General features: G+C 41.3%; 1 protein-coding gene across 2 annotated transcripts in view; it reads right to left on the reverse strand.

Moving 5' to 3' along the window:
* SLC12A2 (solute carrier family 12 member 2) overlaps positions 1-9,256 on the reverse strand; it is a 109,703-nt gene extending 100,447 nt beyond the window's left edge. The window contains exon 1 of one of the 2 annotated variants that reach the window (XM_082457831.1): positions 8,050-9,256. In XM_082457831.1, coding sequence (XP_082313957.1) covers positions 8,050-8,784 — 735 coding nt within the window. In that variant the 5' untranslated portion in view covers positions 8,785-9,256. The remainder of the gene's footprint in view (positions 1-8,049) is intronic. The other variant, XM_082457830.1, reaches the window with a different exon arrangement.
* Between the last annotated feature and the right edge of the window lie 14,211 nt (positions 9,257-23,467).

Here is a 23,467-nt window from a genome sequence, read left to right on the forward strand (position 1 = left end):
GATATGCTGCAGACTGCTCTAGGATGGTAGCAGTGAGGATGAAAATAATATTTAGGAAATAAAAGTGATACAAAGAACTTGGTGATGAACTGGATGTAAAGAGGTGAGAAAAAGTGTCAAGGATGACTCAGTTTTCTCACTTGTGCAATATGATGAATGGTGGTACCATTCACAGAGACACAGGGCACACTGGAAGAGGACCTGGGTGGTTTTGTTTTCAGAGGCAGAGGAAGAAAAATCTTAAGTTTGTGAGTGTGGGGTGTCTTTTAGAAAGGAAGCAAAAACCTCCAGCAGGGTCTGGATGCCCAGAACTCGCAAACGGGGTATTAGTAGAAGACAAAATTTGGGAAGCAATTAGCCTACAGGTGATATAGACAGGGGATATACAGAGAGAGAAGACAGCAGAGGAAGAAGGAAAGCCAGAATCAAGCCTAGAGGATGGCCAGTTTAGAGACGAAGGAAAATGCAGAAGACACTGGGCTGAAAGAGCCAGAGAGAAAGAAGGAAAACGAAAGGAGAGAGTGGTGTTACAGAAGCCAAGGAAGTATCAGGAAGACTTCAAAAGAGTATCAAATGCTGCTGGAAGGTTGAATGCTGCTGAGAAAAAAGGTTTGCTGGAATTGGTGATAAGGATGGAGGAGGTCACTGGTGACTTTAATAAGAACTATTTAGGTGAGGGGCTTCCCTGGTGGTGCAGTGGTTAAGAATCTGCCTGCCAATGCAGGGAACACGGGTTCAAGCCCTGGTCTGGGAAGATCCCACATGCCACGGAGCAACTAAGCCTGTGTGCCACAACTACTGAGCCTGCGCGTCTGGAGCCCGTGAGCCACAACTACTGAGCCCATGTGCCACAACTACTGAGCCTGCGTTCTAGAGCCCGTGCTCCGCAACAAGAGAAGCCACCGCAATGAGAAGCCCGCACACCACAAAGAAGAGTAGTCCCCGGTCTCCGCAACTACAGAAAGCCCGCGCACAGCAACGAAGACCCAGTGCAGTCAAAAATAAATAAATAAAATAAATAAATAAAAAACTATTTAGGTGAGACGATGGGGTAAAAGTCATGCTGCAGCAGATGATCAGGGTCCTCAGAGGTCCTTTAAGTCTTCCTCCACTGGAGTACAATAAAGCCTGCTCTACCAAGCTACCTACCCGCAAAAAAGCTCCAAAGTGACTCGCACACTAAACTCTGTTAGAAGCTACATCCTTGAAGGAACCAATTCATACCAGCCCAACAAAGAACCATCCAGAGGTTTCTAGTATTCTTACTCTAGATGAATAGCTAATTTGTCAGTGTTCAGGAACAGCATAGTGAAAATTTAAGGCAGAGAAATTTCTGAGCCCAAGGGTACTATGACTACACCAGCCACAATCAGCTTCTGCAGAGAGACAAGATTCCACTAAGCTATGTTTGCCTTTCAGACTTCCCCCTTCTTCTAATCAGAAATCCCCAAGTCCTCCATGGGCTCCAAGTTTTTCATAATAGCTTTAAGAAAGCACTATTACAGGTTCTAGTGAAAAATGGAAGAATCATAAATCCAATGGCAGATGATAAATTTCATATTTAATGAGAAACCATTGATATATTTTTAACTTCAGTATTTAAGTAGTTTTCCCTGTCCATTCCTCACTCTCTCACTTTGTGGAGTCAACCCACTAGTTCCCCACCCCTTTATACTCTATTTGAAAAACTACCGGTTCTCATGGTTTTACCTGAAATTTGCAGCATAAAAGCACATTTTTATACTACAAATTAAAACCCATTTTCTTAGGTTCTATTATTTCACAAACCAGTAGCTGCAATTTTATAAGTGTTTGCCCCATTGTAGAACTAATTTGTAGAATGAAACCCAACTCGAGTCCACCTCCCAAACTTGCTCTTCCCAGTCTCCCACCTCTTCATAAATATCGACTCCATTCTCAACAGGGGAAAACCCCCCACCCAAACAGTCACCAAATCCCAACAATTCCACCTTTTAAACATATCCAGCATCTAAACACCTGTTATTGTATCAAACACTATCACCTTCATAAAAGTCATCATCATCTTAACTAAAACACTGCAATAGGCTTCTAACTTGTTTCCCAGCTTCCACTCTTACCCCCTTACAGGATACTCTCCACACAGCATGAGAGTGATGTTTTAAAAATGTAAGTCAGGTCATGTCAAGTCTGTGCTCAAAGCTCTCCATGATTCCCTACATCACTCAGGGTAAAACCCCAAGTCTTCATCACGATCTACCAAGTTATACACTGTTTGTTTTTCACTATTGCTCTAACCTCCTCGCCTATGACTCTCCTGCTAGCCACTCCAGTCTTGCTGGCCCTCTTGTTTCTCAGTCATGCCAAGCATACCCCAGGCACACTGCCATCTCAAGGTCTTGGTGTTTGCAGTCCTCTGCCTAGTGTTCTTCCCCTCAGGTGTTTTCCCGGGCTGATCTTTCACTCCCGTCTAGTGTCTGCTCGTGTACCAGAGGGGGCTTCTCTAACTCCCCCAGAATAACACCACCCCAGCTATCAGCATCTATCCACCTTTCGGTTTCCTCACGGCAGTTACATCTGACCGATCTGTTTACTCTCTCCTACTGCTAGAATGAAAGCTCCACAATTCTGTTGTGCTCACTGCTGTAACCCCAGCACTCAGAACAGGGCTATTATTGATGCTCAATCAAGATTTGTTGAATAACTAAATTCATATTCATTTCACTTCAGCATGGAGCCAATTTGATTAGTGCTACAGACGTTACAAACACGTATGAAACATGTAATCAAAAATTAGTGAAAACAAACACACTCAGTACATAAGAACCTAGAAACGCTCTTCTGGTCCTTCAAATTCTGGCCTAACAAGATTGGGAATGTGACTATGAACACAAACACACACAGAGAAGACACTGATTACGACAGCAGCGTACAGATTTTTTTGCCAGATTTTAAATCCCCGAATTTATCTTTCCTTCTCCCCAGGCAGTTAGTTGGTATATACTTGGAGAATGTGTACAGTCTTACAGGTAAATCAGACTTCAGCTCTGGTGTCATGGGTTTAGAAGGTGGGGCCCCTGGCAAAATTGTGAAACAGTGCAAGTTTGTGCCCTGAACAAATATTTCTGATCAAGGTCCCACCTTTACTCATTCCTGGACCTACTCTATTCCTTATCCCCAGGGATGTGACCCATTCTGGTTCCCCCAGGGCGACCTTCAAAGACTCAACCTCTGTACTGACATGATTAGTAGTGTGTGGAATTTCTTGTCCAAGACTCAGCACAGCCCATTTAGAGCAGCAGCTACACTTGTTTAGTGTTTTAAAGTCCCTGTTAAGTGGGAGGAACTGCCTACCCTGATACACTTGATAAACGAATCTTTATTAACTACCTATTCTCTGTCTGGAGATGAATGAGACACCAGCTCAGATCCTAGTGGAAGAGACAGTCATATTAGTCAGTAATTACATTATCACAAGAATTCCTCCTCTTTTCTCTCAGTTATGTAACCATTCTACTCTCAGGAGGTCAAGATAGAAGAGTGATGTCGGCAACCCCCAACATGTCCCCCTCAACATCCCTGCCATCTCAGAGCAGGTCCAGGGGATAGGCAGAAAGAAGAAATAACAAGAAAGAGGAGCTACTATGTCCTGGCATTAATAAGTAAAACCTGGGTGTGAACGCCAGCTGTACCACTTCCTGTTGAGAGTGGCATTAAGCAATTTCTTCACTTTTTATGACCCCATTTTATCATGAGTAAAATGTGTATAAGACTTATTTCTTAGGAATTAAATGAAAAAACCAACAAGTTCAGTGAAACATAAGACACTTGATATAGCTGTTCCCTTGACCTTTCCCTTTTTATTAATGAGAGAGGCTAAAAGAGAGAGGCCACATACAAAGATTTGACATACCACCAGCAAAAGGCTCCAAACCTTGGCCTACGGACAACTCTGCAATGGTAATGCAATCTTTTCAAACTACTTTAAAACTGCTTCTAATCCAGTAGGAGCTATTATGGATTCTCCACCACATACTTTTCCACATTTGATAATCATGCTTTCCATCATACATGTTGAAGTTGTCTATCAAACACTTATTTGTTTACCCCCCACTTTTTACTTTCTTCTTGTAGGGGCAGGAATCACTACTTCGGTTATATTCTTTGAAATACTTAAAAAAAAAAAAAAAATCAATTACTGGCACATCTCTGAAGACTTTGTGCCTTCTTTAAAACACTTTTCTCTCAGCTTCCCTGACACTGCTCTCCTGGCTATTTCTCACCAGCCTAACAGCTCCTTCTTAACTTCCTTTGCTAGTGTTGCCACAATCTCTCGTAGACCTTTAGACATTCCCCAGGCCCAATCCCAGACCCTGTTTCTGTTCTCTTATTTACCCACTCTCCCCAAGTAATTTCATGCATGACTTTAGATGATAAACACATAAATATATATACACGTACACATGTATGTAAATATATATGTATATACACATACACACATATATTTCATATACATATAAAATATATTCTGCCCCTTCTCCCTCAAAATGACTCTTGGACTAAGATATCTTGCAGGCTACTCAAAAGCATTCTTTCTTTCCGCCCCGATCTATAGTCCTTCTCCAGCTTTTCCCATCTTAGGCAAAGTACCAACCATCTATTCAGCTGCTCAAGTCCAAAAGCTGGGAATCAGCTTCTCGTTCACTCCCACATCCAATTCACCTACATCCCACTCATTCTGCCCCCAATCCTTATTATCTGTAAGGAGACCACAGTACAAGCTGCTTCCATTCTCACCCTTCTCCATCCAGCAATCAAAAGGTGTCAAAACAAAACAGACCATGTTGCTACCTCACACAAAACTCAATAACTTCCCACTACCTTTATAATAAAATCTCATACTGGCCTCCTTATAGTTCTTTGGACATACCACTCTCTCACCTCACTATCTTCACAGATTTTGGTCCTTTGGCCTGGAATACTGTTCTGCCCTATCATCAACTTAGCCTTCAGGTTTCAGCTTCAGTGTCATACTTTGTATACCCATCACACAGACGACTGTTTAAAAATGGATAAGTTTATGCTGTATTTTCTTGCTTTTGCACCTTTAAAATAATAAGGTGCTTTCATTTTGCACTCTAAGTTAAGAGTTGTTTATTACTTTATTTGGTAATATCTAATTACAGTTAAAAAAAAAAAAAAAAAGGCCTCCCCAACCCACCCCACTTAAAATTAGGTCCTATTATATCCTCACCAGCATTCTAACCCTTCTCTTTCATAGCACTGGAAAAAAAAAAGTTTGTAACTAGGTTATTTGTGCAACCATTTGGTTAATGTATGCCTAGAGTATGACAGAGTCAGTATCTGTTTTGCTAATCACCGCATCATCCCGCAGTGCCACAGCCAGGTGGCCCACACCTAACAAACTCTTCTCCCCAATAAATATTCGATAAATGGAGAACTCATGGGTCCTAGCCCTAGAATGGCTGCATAATATAGCAAGACGCACCATGGTTATTTAACTATTCCCCTTCAGTTGGATTCTAGGCAAAATACTTTAAAAAGTCACAGTGCTGGGCAAGGAAAGGAATTCACGTAGAAGACACTATAGTCCTTTCCCCCAACAAGTTTCTGGAGTGCTTTTCTTCTACTTCTTTTGTTCTTCCATAGTTCCTAGCACAAAGTTAGATCCATGGTAGATATTTAAGCATTCAGTGGCCCAAGCAGACTACATGACAGTCAATCAAGAGCTAAGATTAAATGTTATAGAATTCTAAATATTATGATTTCACCTAGAGCTACAAGCATTAGAAAAGGTTTTAAGGAGTAAGAGTCAATCTAAAAAGTGAAGAACAACTTTTGGGAATCTAGCCAACCTATACTATCAGCCCTCCCCTGCCCTCCTTCAACATTGGTTTATCTATAGCCAGATTTGTACTCCTTAACATGACACATCTCTTTAATCCATTCGCTCAATTCTAAACAAAATTATCTTCAAGAGGAGGTTCTATGCTTATTTAACCTAATAAACCTTTTTCGCTGCCCATAAAGGGCCCAAATGGTAAAAGGTAAAAAACTACAAAGAATTCATTACATTACATGCTGCACAAATGAAAATCTGAACATAACATTTTAGATACTACATTCACTGAAAAAATGCAGAAATTAAGAGAATCTAAAACTGAAGTCCTAAAGTTTAACGATGTATTTTCTTAAGGGCCAATATAAGATTGAAATGGTAACTATACTAGCTATTATTTTGCAAGCGCTGAACGTGGGCCTTTGCATACATTTTTTTCCCCCTAATCTTCAAAATAACTCTGAAAGGTGAGGAAGCTGAGGCTGAGAAGCTAGGTGACTTCTTCAACTACTATACATCTAAACAATACAGGTGTTCTTTTTTATATACTGCGAACTGACCAAAAACACCAAACAAAAACCTGAAAATTTGGAGAACTGGTAGGGCTTTGTTATTGAGAGAATTTAATTTAAAATAACAAAAACTTTCCTAGGAAGCATACAAGATCAAGGTATATAATATCCTTCAATAAAAAAAGCTTTTAAGACTTACGGGTAAATACAGACTGTTTTACTACTGAACTACAGGGCTTTGGTGAAATAAATCTGAAAATATCTATATAATATTTTCAATAATAAAAATGCTCTAAAAAGGAAATTACCAGCTATATAATCTGCTTTATGAGAATTTTTAGTTTTGAAAGGAAAATATAATAGATTTGAAAGAAACTACAGGAATATGAATAAAATAAGTGTTTTAAAAATCGTTTTTCTTCTGATATGACAAAATACCATAACAGAATGAAAGGAGTAGTACTACCCAAAGCTAAATGATGTCAGGCTTTTAAACAATCAATAAGCTGTAAGGGTTGGGACCTCGGCAATTATTTCAATGAATGTTATGAATGTTACATTTTCAAACACTGGGACAAGTACAGTCTTGTATGAAATGACTGTATGAAGTCAAATAATCATATCCAAAAGAAATTACATACTTTCTGTATTTAAACTTTCCAACACTTCGATCGTGTCAACCTATATGGTGCTAACTCTGCATTCACAAAATTCCATCAATGTATTCATTATACACTTGTAAAGGCAGACTTCAAGTAATCCCAAATCATAAAAAATTATTAATCAAATCTCAAAAGCATCAATGTCATCTCAAAAGAACGATTTTGTACCCTGAAAAAATACAAGTTGTATGCGGCCATAAAAGACAGAATTACAGAAATCAATAGAGTTTATAGGGATGGTTTTCTGTTCACCAAGTATAACTACTTACACAAGACCCCAGAAGGTCTTTCTGGACATCCTCCACAGAAAAAACAATTCTATTTCTCTCTCCCTCTCTCTTAGACTCTGCCCCCCGCCTTTTTGATGTAACCCTCTTCCAAAAGGTTTACATTATAAAAAGTGGATTTATGCCATTATCAAGAAGAGCTTGTCCCAAGACTTAAGATTTCTATATCTTTGCACATTCAAGATTGCAGGAATTGAGCTTTAATAATTCATACACCACAAACACACCCTGCTAAGATTTTCCCTTCAAATACTAATGTTCCCACTCTTGGGACCCCTAACGGGTGTACATAACCCACACAACAACAACCTCTAAAAAAAGACACGGGTGGTAGGTGCTCTCCACTCCCTCCTGAGAAACGTCCTCACCACCTAAACCTCCTGCACATTCCCTTCTCGGGGCCTAAAAGTACAACTGTCATTCAGAGGGATGGTAATTGTTAAGCGTGGGTGAGGGAAAAAAAAGCATACACAAGATATATAACTGGATGGGGGAGATTGTTAAATGCAGCCTCTCCGGTATCACGTAACTAGCCTAACCCGCTGCCAACTTTTAAGAGATTAAGTTACATTCCTCTGCAATTCCACCCTTGACAGCTGAATCCAGAGATGCCAGCGAGTCGTGCACGTCCATTCACGCCGCCTCACCAGAGGAGAGCCGGCAGCTACATCCCGCGGTCAGCGCGGACCAGCGGCTGGGGAGGAGTGGGGGCTGGCGAGAGGGCTGCAGAGAGGGCCAGGAGAGCTCACCTTTTCTAGCTCATCGTGGAGCTCCGCCAGGCTGGGCCGGAGGAGCTTCTCGCCCAGCTGCGCTGCCGTGTGCCGGTAGTAGTCGATCCTGGGCACGGCGTCCATAGTGTTGTGGCCAAAGGTGCGCAAGTAGTAGGTGTTGGTGTGGGTGTCATAGTAGTAGTGCTGGTGGTGCCCACTGCCGCCGCCGCCGCCCGAGTGCAGGCTGCTCCCCTCGCTCAGCACTGTGTCCCCGCCGTTCTGGAAGTTCACGTTGGGCCCGTCGCCTCCGATCCCCACTGCATCCGACATGCTCTCGTCTGCAGAAGAAGAGGCAGCCGGGTCCACGAAGTTCACGCGGAAGCGGCCCTTGGCTTCCTCGCTGCCCTTGGCTAGCCCGCTTTCGCCGCTGGCTTTCCCGTCCGCGGGGGTCTCCTTGGCCCCCGCCCCAGCGTTAACCGCCGCCGCCGCCGCAGCCGCCCGCCCGGCATTCTCGGAAACCAGATCCACCTGGAAGCGGCTCTGGCTCGGGGTGGGCCCCAGGGGTCTGCCCAGCCCGTCACCGGCCGCCGCGGCGCCCTCCCCGCGGACCCCGCCGCCGCCCCGGCTCGCAGTCGCAGCATCCTCCGGCACCAAGGGCACGGCCGTGCCGGGCAGGTCCATCCCAGCGGCGGCCAGCGCGGCGGCTGGAGGCATCTCCCCGACCCCCGCCAGCCTCGCGGCGCCGGAGGAGGGCGCCGTGGGCCCCGGCTCCATCGCCGCCCGACGCTCGGCGGACCCGGAGAGCCTGGCGGACCTGGCGGGCTGCACACCCTCCGCGCCCCCGGCCGGCGGTGGTTGCTGCCGCAACGCCAGGTGAGGGAGTCGCTCTCCAAGCCGCGCACGCGCCGCCGCTAGCCCGGGCCGGCACGAACGCCTCCGGCAGCCGAGTCTGCGCGCGAGTGCGGCAGGCGCGGGGCGGGCCCCGCTGTTTAAAGCCTCGGCGGGGCCGCGGCGGTGGTGGCTCCCGCTGCAGCACGCGGGAGGCGGGGCCCGCGGCTCCTCCGCCCCTCAGCCCGCCCACCCGCGGTCCCGCAGTGGCGCGCGGTGGAGGCTCCCTCGGCTCTCGGCCAATCCCGGCTCCTGCGCTACCCCACTCAGGGATCGCGTCCGGCCCGTCCACGCCGGGCCTCGGGCAGCATGAGCAACGCGATCCGGGAGCGGCCAAGCGCCGCCTCGCTGCCGTCGCCGGGAAGATCTCTGCGCCGCTACCTCCTCTTCCGTCGCCCTCCTCCCACCCCCCCCACCTCCTTCCCCCGCCCGGCTCTGCGGCGAAGAGGAGCGGGGGCCCCCCGGCCTCCTCCCTCTCTCCCCGCCCCTGGGGCAGCGCGTTAGTGGGCCGACAGCACAGGCCACGGCAGACCAGGCTGCGGACGGTGCCCGGCCCACCCGGCCAGAGGAGGGGCGCGCGGGCCCTGCCTCGGCTCACGCCGATTGCTGATGCTCCGGCGGCGGCTCCGGAGGCAGTCGCCCGCTCGCTTTTTTTTTCCTTTTTTTTTTTTTTTTTTAAGTTCTAAGCTCTCAATACGGGGCCGAGCCGGCGAGATCTCGCGAGATGCTGCAGGGCTACCGGGCCGCTTCCCCTGCGGCACGTGGTACCCGAGGCGATGCAGGAGCGGCGGGCGGCCCTGAGCTCCTGCGGGTGATGCCGGGGGTTTCCCGTCCGGACCGCAGGTGCTTCCGGAGTTGCGGGCAAGGTGCGCCCCCCGGGGAGGCGCGGCCCCGGCGAGGCCTGCTCGGAGCTCCGGCCCGCCGCGACTCCCCTTACTCACTCCAGGCCTGAGCCTAGAGGGAGGCAAGATTTCTTCTGTGCTGCCTTTGAGGTGTTTACCTGCCTGGCAGCGTTAGATTTGCATAACCAGATATTAATTCCAGTCGTGATGCATTGGGTGTGTCCACATTTCCTATGACACCTTCATTTTAAAAGCTGTGATGTTTGAAGGTGAGAAGGGAGCCTAGTTGTGATACCATATTGTTTCAAGACGATTTTTAACTGGAGGCATTTGCAAAAACCATAGAAATGAATACACTGAGAGCAATAACTAACTGTGGAGCACTAACCGGGAGGTTTCGACGTGGTTTAAGTTGTGAAGACTTCCGCTATTTCAAGTAAAACAGAAAGGTACTTCTCCTGTGCAGGCCTATTTTCTCTTCTGTAAAAAATAGGGGAATATAATTACTTTGCAATTTTCTTAGCGGTAGAATCCCATTTTTAACCTAAATTCTACCCACAGCCCTACATAAACAGATAACCATGAATGGCTTCTTCCATCACTTGTCTTTTAGTTTTGTATTGATGTTTACGTAATTTTAAATTTTATTTATGGGGATAAACACATCCTTTGCTGAATCCTGAAAGCATGATCAAAGAGAGGCAGAGTTTGCGGAACTGTTTGGAAATACCGTCAAGAAAGCTGCAGCCAGGCAATTTTCAAAAAATTGTACTATCCGTGATTTTATTTGACATTCACAACTTTTCGTCTCAGTTTATTATCTCTGTTGTAAAGATAGAGGAAGGAACCGCTCTTGGATCATGGAACCACAGTTTTTAAAGTCCCTCATGAGCTGTAGTAATATTAGCAGAAAACTAGAAGAAGCCAGAACAAGCAGGTGGTCCTTTAGGCAGTACAGTTTCTACTACAAGATTGCTGCCTTAGTAGCTGATGCGTGTGGTACCTTTTAGCTCCAAAGCTAATTTGGTGGCTGTGGGTATTCAACATTCATTGATCTAAACAAATAGTAAGCACCTACTATGAGGTGCTCTGTGTTACGGGGATATAGCAATGAGCAAAACAGACAATCCCTTCTCTCTTGGAGCTCATAGTCTAGCGAGAGAGGCAATAAACAAGATAAATAGGTAAAATATGTAGCATGCTAGTAGTGAGTGCTAAGGAAAGGGGAATGGGATATGTGTGTAAGAGGGAGGTGGTAAAATTTTTCATAGGATGACCCCAGTGAGAAGGTGACATTTGAGTGCGGAAATGAGTGATGCAAATACTTGGGAAAAGAGTGTTCCAAGCAGAGGAAAAGCAAAGGCCTGAAGGTGAGAGCATGCCCGAAATGTTGATGGAATTGCATGTAGGCCAATGTGGCTGAAGCTGCTTAAGGGATGGGGAGAATCAAAGGTCAGAGAGTTTAGGGGTTGGGGACATGACAGTCCAGAATGTATAGCACCTCTTTGGCTTTTACTCTGAGTGGGATGGTATATTAGCTTGGGCTGCCTTCTCACCGTGTCCTCACATGGTAGAAAGGGAACTGTGATGTCTCTTCTTCTATAGGGCATCATTTCTATCTGATCAGGGCTCCACCCTTATGACTTCATTTAACGTTAATCACCTCATTAAAGGCAATATCTTCAATACAGTCACATGGGTTAGCGCTTCAACATAAGGATTTTGGGGAGACACAGTACAGTCCCTAGCAATGGCAAGTTATTGGAGGGTGTGAGTAGAGGAATGACATGATTTGATGATGTATAAAGGATCAGTCTAGCTGCCTTGTTGTAAATACACAAGTGGGTAAGCAGTGATGACAGAAAAAAGCAAGGGGATGTGTTAAGAGGTATTGCTGCAATCCGGGAAGTAAAGGTGTGGCTTTGACCACTGTGCGTAGCAGTGGAAATGGGAGGAAAGTGGTCAAGCTCTGGAGTGGCGGCAATAGAATTTGCTGATGGATGTGGAGTATTGAAGAGAATCCAAGAGTTTGGGCCTGAGCAACTGGAAGAATGGTATTGCTATTTTCTGAGATGGAGAAGATGGTGAATGGAGCAGGCTTGTGTTGGAGGAATATCATGAGCTCAAGCGGATATGTCTGTTGGAGGAAACAAAGAAATGTATAGTAATAACAAATAGTAGTCACTCATAAACATGTGATTGCAAACCGAGAAGTTCTGGGACAGAGAGGAATATGGTACAATGAGAATGCAAAAGAGAGGGACCAAACTTAGTCAGGGAGGAAGTGACTTTTCAGTGAGGTCTGAAGGATGACTAGGATTAAACTATAACTTTCATAGGGGTTTGAGAAAAGGGAAATATGGCGAGCAACAGGCCTCTTGGAATGAACATGGCCAGTTTGGTTAAAGAATAGGGATTAAGGGACAAGAGTAATAAAAGATGAGTCTATTCTAAAAGCCCTATAAAACCTATAAAATGGGTTTCCAGGAAGATTTGGGGTGGGGAGCACAAATGATCAGATTTACATTTACTAAAAGTCTCTCTAGTTATTATATTGTGGGCAGAAGATTGGAGAGGAACAAGAATAAGTATGGAAAGACGGGATACAATTTCAGTAATCTAGGCATGAGATGATAGTAATAATAGTAGCTAACATTTATAGGGAATTTATGTCCTGTATACTGTGCTAAACTCTACGTTCATAGTCATATTTAATTCTTACAGCAACACTATGAAGAACATCATAGTATTATTCCTATTTTTACAGATGAAAATCTTGGTTAAGGAAAAGAGTTTAAGAAACTTGTCTGAGGTCACTCAGCCAAAACCAAGATTTAAATCCAGGGAGATTTCTCCACTAATCAAGCTATAGGAGTTTGGATTATGGGGGATGCAGGGAAATGAGGAAGGGGAAAAATTTGAGCGATATGGTACTTAAGACGTAACTCAGAAAACTTGGAAACGGATTGAAGGAATGAGGGAAAATGAAGGATAACTTGAGTTTTCAAACGTGTTCACCTGGAGTTAGATGGCAGTGACATTAGTGAGGAAGAACATTCTAAAGCTAGGTTTGAAGATGAATATGAGAAATCTGGTCTGGGGCATTTTGGGCTTTGAGACATCCAAGTGGAAAATTAAGACAGCATTTGGCTACATGGGTCTTGTGCTCAAAAAAGAAGTTTGTATGAGAGTTCAAATGTGAGGGTTTTCTGCAAATAGATGATAGTACCTGACACCATGGGCACGAATACGGTCACCCAGTAAGATGGAATAGAGCAACACTGTGCAATAGAATGTTGGAAGTATTCTGTATCAGTGTGGCCCAATACAATAGCCATGAACCACTTGTGGGTTTTGAGCCCTTGAAATGCCTAGGGCAATTGAACTGAATTTTTAAATTCTATTAAGTTTATTAAACAGCCCCATGGGCTAGTGGCTTCCATATAAAATAGCATAGATATAGAGTTCAAAAGAAGGCCTAGGGCCCAGACTTGTGTGATTCCAACCTTTGATGACTAGATTAAAGAAGTGGCCTGAGATATGAGAAGAAAACCAGATGAAGGCATTTGCAAAGTAGGATCAGCTGTGTTAAATTGGGCCAAGAGGTGGAAAAAGATGAGGTGAATATATATTGAATTTAGTAACATGTATTAGCCAACATAATGAGAGGGTAACGAGAGAGGGACCAAGGGCTCCAGGAGATAGAATCAAAGTACGCATGTGAAACTTGTAGAAACACTGTCAGGAGAAGTCTCGTGTAGTTCACTGCTAGCAAACGTTTATCAGATTTACCGGTTGTCAAGTTAGAGACTAACTTTGAGGAGAACAGACTTGTTGTAAGGGCCGTGATGGAGGAGTAACCCAGGCATTTTGCTCATCTTCCCCTTTTGCCAGGAAGTCGGTCTGGCCATGTATGTACCAATGTCCTTACTATGTATTGAATGTACTCAGAATTTTAGGACTAGAAGGGACTTAGGATGTTGTTCCAAGCTTCTCATTTCACAAATGCTAAAATGTCCTAAAAGGAGATAAAGTTTAGGTTAGACCTGCAACTCTTCACATCTTGCACCATTAGAGCATGTGAGGTACAAAACCTTGTGGAGCTTTTTTTTTTTTTTTTTAATTTTTATTCATTTATTTATTTATTTTTTGGCTGTGTTGGGCCTTCGTTTCTGTGCGAGGGCTTTCTCTAGTTGCGGCAAGCGGGGGCCACTCTTCATCGCGGTCCGTGGGCCTCTCACTATCGTGGCCTGTCTTGTTGCGGAGCACAGGCTCCAGACACGCAGGCTCAGTAGTTGTGGCTCACGGGCTCAGTTGCTCCACGGCACGTGGTATCTTCCCAGACCAGGGCTTGAACCCGTGTCCCCTGCATTGGTAGGCAGATTCTCAACCACTGCGCCACCAGGGAAGCCCCCTTGTGGAGCTTTAAAGTCACAGTTTTTATTTATCTTTTTTTTACACTGAGTTTTAGTTAGACGTGCTTACTGTGCTCACATTCTACCTGGTTATGGTTTCCCATTTTTACTAGCTAGCAATCAGCATACAGGTTAGGTCAATGGTATTTCCCTTAAGAAATAAAGTGATTATCATGGAAAAAAAAAGTTACCCTAGAGAAGCTTGTGTATGCTGTAAATGTTACAATTTTGTTTTGTTATCTAAGTCCGATCATACTCTTCTTAAATTAAAAATATAAAGATTTTAAAGTCAGTCTTAGAATTAAACATTAATCAAAATCTGACTTGCTTTTTATCTAAATAACATTTAAATTAGTACTTGTAAATTATGTCTTTCAGAAAACATAGCCCAAGATTTTACTGAATCGAAATCTTTTGTTTTGTTTATCCAAGCAGTAAATTCATGACAAATGCGTTTAAAGTAAACACAATCTCTTTTCTCATTCCCTACCTCCACCTACACATGTGTTTGTCATAAAGCTAATCAAGGAAATCACTAAAATTTTGTATTGGAAAAGTTATTTGTGTCTGCACTGATTTACTTCTAATTCTGCAGGCTGTGAACATTTGCAATAAAGTTCAAAATTGTTATCAAATATTAATATGTCAAATAAATACTTTTACAAAATAGCTAAATGATTACAATCATGGTCTCCATAGCCAAACTACCTGGATTTGAATCTCAGCTTCACTAGTTACTTACTAGTCATGTGACATGGGCTAGTGTGACCTCTGTGCCTCAGTTTCCTCATCTGTGAAATAGGGATAATGATGGTAGCTAACTCATAGAGTTATGAGGATTACGTTAATTACTATCTATAAGGTGCTTAGGACAGTGCCTGCTACATGGTAAGCCCTAATATATATAAACATTAAATAATTATTTGAAGAATTTAATGTTTTATTGAAATTTTTTAAAAATGGCTCTAAGGCTAAACTTTTAAATTGTATCTTTTTTGGGGAGTGTGTCCTGTTTAGTTTTAAATTTTGCTTTTCATTTTTATTTTGAGAAGCTTTTAAATGATTTTTGAGTAGCATGTAAGCTGTCTTTTTCTGTTACAGATTTGGGGTTTTTTAAGCAGTTGTTAGTATCATTATTTTGCTGCCACTTAATTTGTTTTTTTTAAATCTTTTTTTTAATATTTATTTATTTGGTTGCGAATTTGTTTTTTTTAAATCTTTTTTTTAATATTTATTTATTTGGTTGCGTGGGGTCTTAGTCACAGCAGGTGGGCTCCTTAGTTGTGGCTCACAGGCTCCTCAGTTGCAGCATGTGGGCTTCTCAGTTGCAGCACGTGGGCTCCTTAGTTGTGGCACATGGGCTCCTTAGTTGCGGCACATGGGCTCCTTAGTTGCACCGCCACTTAATTTGGAAGATGGAACAGCAGCCCAGACTGAGGATTACTTTTCTATTCACCTTAAATCCATTTTTTCCTCCTACTGTGCCCTTTAAAACTAATGGTTTGTTACTAAAACTATTATGCACTAAATGTATGTTACATACTAAAGCATGGTATAGGAATGTTTTGTCTGTATTTCACTATACTTTCCCAAAAATAAAGATTAAAAATACACACACCAACACTTTAACAAAACACACAGGCCTTAAGAATTAAATTGCACCCTCTTTATGGAGTCAAATATTGTAATGTACCCCATAACTAAATTACATACCTTCATTTTCTTCACTTTTTTTTTTTTTTTGTCTTTTTTGGTCGCACCATGCAGCATGTGGGATCTTAGTTCCCTGACCAGGGATTGAACCCGCGCCCTTGGCAGTGAAAGCGCAGAGTCCTAACCACTGGACCACCAGGGAGTTCCCTACATTTTCTTCACTCTGAATGAAAAATCTCTAACTTTTTATCCTCTATTATATTCCTTAATGATTACTCCAGTTTTTCACTTTCAAAAAGCCACAAGTATAATTGAGATATGTTTTTGTAATTGTGTAAGATTCCTGAAATTCAAAGTCATAAATATGGAAGGGATCTTAAAGGATTATATAGTAAACCCCTATACTGAGGAATAGAGTACTTGTTCTGCCTTTGACATTTAAAAAAACAAACTTTTTTCCTTTAGTAACACATGCTCATGGTTACAAGTCCTTACAGCCATAGTATTAAACATGTAATAAATGCTCAAATACTTATTTAAGAACAGTATATTCTTCCTAGTGGCTAAACTATTCTTCTAACAATTAAGATTTTTTGCTTCATGTCCTATTCTTCACAGGTTATGGAAACCCATAAATTGTAAGGTTATTTTTGGTTTTATTTTCTAAATTATTTCCTCTTGCACGTCGTTATAGAGCCCAATTTCTAGGTACGTAATTATTTTTATTACTTTTCTCTGGGATCTTTCCAAGTAATTTAATCTTCCTTATATGTGGGCCAAAACTATTAAATTCAATATTCCACTTAAAAAAACAACAGGGAATTCCCTGGTGGTCCAGTGAGTAAGACTCTGCGCTTCCAACGCAGGGGGCCTGGGTTCGATCCTCTGTTGGGGAGCTAGATCCCACATGCATGCCGCAACTAAGAGTTCGCACGCCGCAACTAAGAAGTCCGCATGCTGCAACTAAGAAGTCCGCCTGCTGCAAATACAAGATCCTGCATGCCGCAACTAAAAGATCCCGCATGCCTCAACTAAAACATGGCGCAAGGAAAATCCCGCATGCCACAGCTGAGACCCAGCGCAGCCAAAATTAAAAAAACAAAACAAAACAGAAAAAACAACAGATGATTATAAAGTTAAGGACAGACTTTTACTGTTCAAGTAATTATTTTTTCTTGAAACTGGGCTACCACATCTGACTTCGAAGATAGCCCTGAGTAACAACTCTACTGATAAGTCAAAAAATGTTTTTTGTTTTTTAAGAGTTTTGAACTGAAAGTCCACCACTATTTCAACCAATTTCTAAAGACAAAGTTCCAGAATATAAATTTAAAAATCCACATTTATGAGGTCAATTAATTAGATTTTTATATTTTTTCTAATTATAAAGGTAACACATGTTTAATAAAGAAGTCATAGGGGGCTTCCCTGGTGGCGCAGTGGTTGAGAATCTGCCTGCTAATGCAGGGGACACGGGTTCAAGCCCTGGTCTGGGAAGATCCCACATGCCACGGAGCAACTGAGCCCGTGCACCACAACTACTGAGCCTGCGCGTCTGGAGCCTGTGCTCCACAACAAGAGAGGCCGCGATAGTGAGAGGCCCGCGCACCGCAATGAAGAGTGGCCCCCGCTTGCCGCAACTAGAGAAAGCCCTAGCACAGAAACGAAGACCCAACATAGCAATCAATCAATCAATCAATAAATCTTTAAAAAAAAAAAGTCACAGGAAAAATCAAAGGGAAATAGTACTTATAATGCCATCACCCTAAAATAGCATTTACCGTTTGCTTTTTGATATTACAAAAAGATTTATTATATATTTTGTTTTGTAATTTTTAAAACTTACCAGTAACATGAACATCTTTCTGTATATATAATTATCTTGCAAACGCATGATTCCTAATGGCTTCATAATATTGCATTATTTGGATTTTCCATAATTTACTGAATCTATCACCTATTTTTTTAATGTTTAGTTTATTTCCTTCCTTTATAAATATAGCAAGCAATGTTGCATTGAATATCTTTGTGCATATAAATTTTTTTATAATTGATTATTTCCTTAGGCTAAGTTCCTAGAAGTGGAATTTCAGGGTATGTGTATTTTTTAAACTTTCGGCATACATTGCAAAATTGATTTTCAGAAAGGTTATATCGGTTTATTCTTCTATTAGCTTTGTATTTGAGTGCCTGTCTCCCACCATCCTTAGAAATTCTGAGAAAGATCCTTCTTAATCTTTGTCAGTCTCATTAGCAAGGTTTAATTTTCAGATCATCAGTTGCTAGTGAGGGTGAACTTTTAAAAGTTTATTCATCATTTACGTATCATTATTTCTGAATTGCCTGTTGATATCTATAATAGACATATTCTGTATCCTAGAAGTCTGGCTTCCATTCTGCCTTGTTTTGGTAATAGCGTACAAATGTTTTTTTGGTGGGGTGTGGGTATGGCCTCTCTGCAGTGTTGGAAGGACAGAACATTGGAGGACCTTGACTGCCCCAGCCAAATTGTGAGCACATGACCAAATGTGCCAGTCTGGTTCTCCTAAGAGTTTTGAATTTTGCGGGGTGTGGTGCAAAGTCAGAAAGTAAGTCCGGTTGCCGGGTCTGTTAGCTGCTCGTACTTCACTGCCTCCCTAACTAGAGAACTGCGTTGCCTATGGGCAGCTGAAGGGTGGAGTGGAGAAAGGGACAAAACAAAGGCCTTTGCCTCTGCTTGTGACTGCTCTGACGAGCGCCCTGTGGGGTTGGCTAAGGCTTCAGCTGCATCCGCAGCGTTAGTTGGCTTCTCCCTCTGCCCAGTCTCGCCTCCTCATTTCCTTCACAGGAGTATCTTCGGAAAGCAGTCACCAGCAAAACTTCATCTTCCACCTCAAACTGTTTCCATGGAACTGTCCTTTTATTTCAGTGATAGCACTCAGAAAAGGCTGTATAGTAGTTCCTCTGGAACTACTTCTCTTGTCCTTTTTGCATCCAGTTCTCTTTGCTTTTAGCTTTCCTATATTCTCCCAGTAATTCACTCTTAAGTTAACCAGAGTTGGTTCCCATGGCTTGCAAACAAGAATCAGTATTAATACAATGTTCCTTGCCATTTTTCCAATGTCTTTTACTTACCAATTTTAGGAGTTTTTAAGTATCACAGACATAAACCTTAAACTAAATTGGTTCTCTTCAGTTTATCAGTTGCATTGTAGTTTTGTTCATCCTAGTGTTGACATGCAGTTATTTTTAAAACGGATAGCGATCAAGTATCTCAATCTTTTCCTCTGTGATTTTTACCTTTTATATAATGCTTAGAACCTTGCCATTACAAGACCGTGTGCAAAAATTAGTATGTATATATATTTCAGTTTAAGGTTTTATGTTTAATCTCCTAATTCTTATAACATTTACTTTTGCTTTGGTATAAGGCAATGATTTAATAATTGTCTTCAAATAATTTGAGTATTTTGGCTTTTATATCAAAGTCTACTTTAACAGTATCCTCAAATTTCAGTGCAGAAATAAGATAAACATTTATCTTTTACTCAGACAGTAGTGCAGAAATGTGTCTCAAGCTGGCCAGGTAGCTCTGCCATTCTCATCAGGAGCTCTCATCTCTGGGTCAGAGGCAGTTGCTTCCTATCTTGCTTTTTTCTAGTCAGTGGGAAGGGGGAACTAGAGAGTAGAAAACAAGCAACTTCCTTAACACACACGAGCGTGCACACACACACACACACAGAGACATACTAACACACACACATACTCACATTCTTGCATCTTACTGGCCAAAATTTAGGCACTTGGCTGTGCATAGCAGGTTAGGAAATGTCATCTTTTACTGGGCAGTCATGTGGCCAGCCAAAACCCATGGAATTGGAATTCTCTTTGATGATGAGTCCTGCCAGTGGGTAGAAATCTGCATTTTGAAGGGTTATAAAACATCCTATTAAAATGGCAATTATGTTGAACATGGAACTGAAAATGTACCTACAAATATTAAGTGAAAATTATGTATAGCTAACATTTTGTGGGGGCTTCCCCATACAAAATGGTGTGTGTGTGTGTGTGTGTGTGTGTGTGTGTGTGTGTGTATATATACCATAGCAATTCAAAGCTTCTCTTCCTCTTCCTTCACCATCACCACCAATATGTATTTGGATGTGGAGCTTAAGTTGAGAAGAGATTTTCTTTTAATTAGATGATTTTAAGCCTCTTGACATACCTCACGTATTTCTTTTGTTCAGCTCTCAGATTCCTTTTTTGCAGGGTGGGTAAATATGAGCAATGATGATAGGAAGAATACATTAGTATGATTATTTAAGAGGATTTGCAATTTATGTAGTAAATTCATCAAGAAATACTATATTCATGAAAAGGAATGGCCTATATTTGATTTAGGAAGAACCATTAAAGATCTAATAATGAAGAATAATCTGAAGTTCTATCTTCTCATCTATTCTAAATATACTCAGTAATGGGACTGATTTTTATTGTGATGGTTTGGGCACAGTTTTATATTCAGTTTCTCTGTACTTTATTTTGGGGTTATAAATGTCCAAACCTTAGAATTCATCCTGCAAGCCCAAAAGATGACTCCTTGGAAACTAACATAAAATATCCTTTGGTATCATAGACAGAATACTGGTTTTGTGTAAACTGTGGTTTTGATGCAGAATGGTATTGGGTGCTTTGTTTTATTTTTATAGTTTTTATCATGATATATAACATAGATACAGGGAAGTGTTTAAACATATATGTACATTTTGATGAAAATTACAAAGCAAATATCTGTATAAATCATGACTTGGTCACCAAACATAACATTGCCAGGTCTCCAGAAGCCCCCAAGTGTGCCTTTTCCACCTTACAGCCCTTTTGTCCCACTCCCAGATAGTTTGTGATAGTCATTTCCTTGGTTTTCCTATCTGTATATACACCCCTAGACATAATATAAATGGATTCATACTGCATGTTTCGTGTCTTGCTTCTTTTCAGCATATGTTCGTACAGTTGATCCACGCTGATGTGTCGTAGTGCATTTATTTTCACAACATTATAGCTTTGCCTTGTATGGCTATATCACAATTTATGTAGCCATTCTACTGTTAATGAATATTTTGGTGGTTTCCATGTTAGCTTTTGTTTTTGCTATTGGGAACATTTTTGTCGTGAACATTTTAGTACACGTGATGGTAAATATATGCGTGTTTCTATAGGGTCTATATTTAGGAGGTTATTGCTGGTTCGTAGGGTATGTTCTTCACCTTCTATAGATGGTGACAAACCATCTATAGAAGGTGACAAACCATAGATGGCAAACTTTTCCAAGTGGTTATACCAAGAATGGTATTATTTTTAAGATTCTTACCATATCTTCAAATATTTGCTAAAAGTTTCTTGAGAGAGGAAAACAAACTGGTTATACTATGGTATTGCATTTTATTATAAAATAAATTTTGTTTTATTTATTTTAAAATTTTATAGAAACAACAGTACATTTTATTCACCACACATTTTCATCTCTTTTGCCTATCTGCTAAGAAAGATGGATGATTGTAGAATGAACAAACCATAAGCACCCAGAAGGAAATAATAATTAAAATAATCAGGAAAACAATATTATGTTAAAGCTATTTTGGATGATGTTCTTTTTTTAAATTAATTTTTATTGGAGTTTAGTTGCTTTACAATGTTATGTTAGTTTCTATAAAATAAATTTTAAAACACCATCTAGAAAGGATGGAAACCCATTCTTTCCCAGTCATGATTTAAAAAGGTATCTCAATATGGATGATATATATTAATATATATTATATAAAATATTTATTATATTATAAATTATCCAGTATTAATATATAAAACATAGTATAATATATAATTTATCAATGATATCTTCATATAATAATATAATGTATAAATATATATCAAATATACTATGTAATACAGCATAACTATATAATATAGATAAATATATATGGTAAAATAAAATTTTAAATCAAGCAAAAGTCATAAGATGCAAAGTAAAGTCTCTACTAATTCCTCTCCCTAAAGTTCTGCCTTAACTGGCTGCCTAATTAACAGTTTCTTTTGTATGTTTCCTGGAAAAATGTTTACATATATTTCTCCATGTACATAAACAGATGAGAATAGATGCGTTATCGTTACTGAGTCCAAGCTCGCTCTGCTCGCTGCACGACAGGCCAGAAAATCAGGAGACGAGGTGTTGAGGCAAGGAATACGGCTTTATTCGGAAAGCCAGGAGTCCGAGAAGATGGCAGACTAATGTCCCAGAGTACCATCTTAGCGGGGTCTCGATGCTAGTTTTATTTTTATAGAACAGAGAGGGGGAGGAGGTGTGAAAGTAAAGTAAAAAGGCCATAAGTCTTACAAAACATCTGCTGGTTTAGCCAGCCTCAGGTAGGGGATGTGTTAATTTCTTCTTTCTTGCAGCCATTCACAGGTGGGCAGGGTCAGAATGATTCCCTGTGAGCTCAGCAAAGGCACTTGTAGTTTAACATTTAGGCAGAGAGGCAGGGTTCCCCCAGGGAGGCCATTATGTATGCCAATAGCTATAGACAACATACAAAAAGCAACTGAGAGCAGAGGTTAAAGTAAAAGAAACAGATCCAACATGGAGTCAGATTTTGTTCTTTCCTGTTACAGTATTTTTTGTTTATATTCACTTTATGTAACAGCATGTATGATTCCATTCTTTTAACAGCATGTATAATTCTTAATTTGCAATACTAAATAATGTTGAATTGTTTGGGTATATAATAATTTATTCAACCAAGCACACTAACTGATGGATATTTAGGTCATGTCCAGGTTTTTGTTATTAACGATGATGATCAGTAAATACATTGGAACATATGCCTTGTAATTGTTGAGAGTTTATTCACTGGATGAAATCCTAGCTGTAGACTTAACAGTTCACAGTGTACAAGCATTTTAAATTCCGATAAATATTGCAAAATTGCCCTCCAAAAAGTTGTATCAAGTTACATTTCCATCACCTGCTTTTGCCAACATTGTGCATTAGCAGAATACTTTATGCTTGCTTTTCTGATCATTGAAAAATATTGGTGTGCATTTACTTAATTATGAGTGAAGTTAAGGATGATTCTATTTGTTGTTCTTTTTCTTTCAACTGCCTGTTAATATCCTTTGCCTGTTTTTGTATTGGGTAGTTGCACTTTTTTCTCTTAGTGTCGCTGAATGCAAGTTTATGTGCCTGATGCACAGTGAGGCCAAACAAATGGAAACGTTGGAGTTTGGAGCAGAGAAAGGTTTATTACAGGGCCAAGCAAGGAGAACGTGTGGCTTGTGCTCAAAACTCCAAACTCCCAGATGGTTTTCTGGGAGAAGTTTTTATAGGCAAAATTAGGGGTGAGGGCTACAGGGTGTGACTTTCTTCTGATTGGTTGGTGGTGAGGTAACAGGACAATGTTCTAGGACTTCGGTGCTCAGCCTGGAGTTACCATCCTCCACCTGGGTGGAGGCCTTATTTCCTACCGAAGAGCTCAAAGATATATTGTTATGTGTATTCCTTGAGGAGGAGCTGGAACTCTGTTTTACTGCTGCACTATTGTTTGTTGATTGCTCCTCCTTTGTTTCTGCATTCCCTCACTTTTCTGATTAGCATCTATTTGAATCTGCCCTTTGGTACCTTTGGAA

This window comes from Balaenoptera physalus (assembly GCF_965194825.1).
Source record: "Balaenoptera physalus genome assembly, chromosome: 3".
NCBI classification, from domain to species: Eukaryota; Metazoa; Chordata; class Mammalia; order Artiodactyla; family Balaenopteridae; genus Balaenoptera; species Balaenoptera physalus.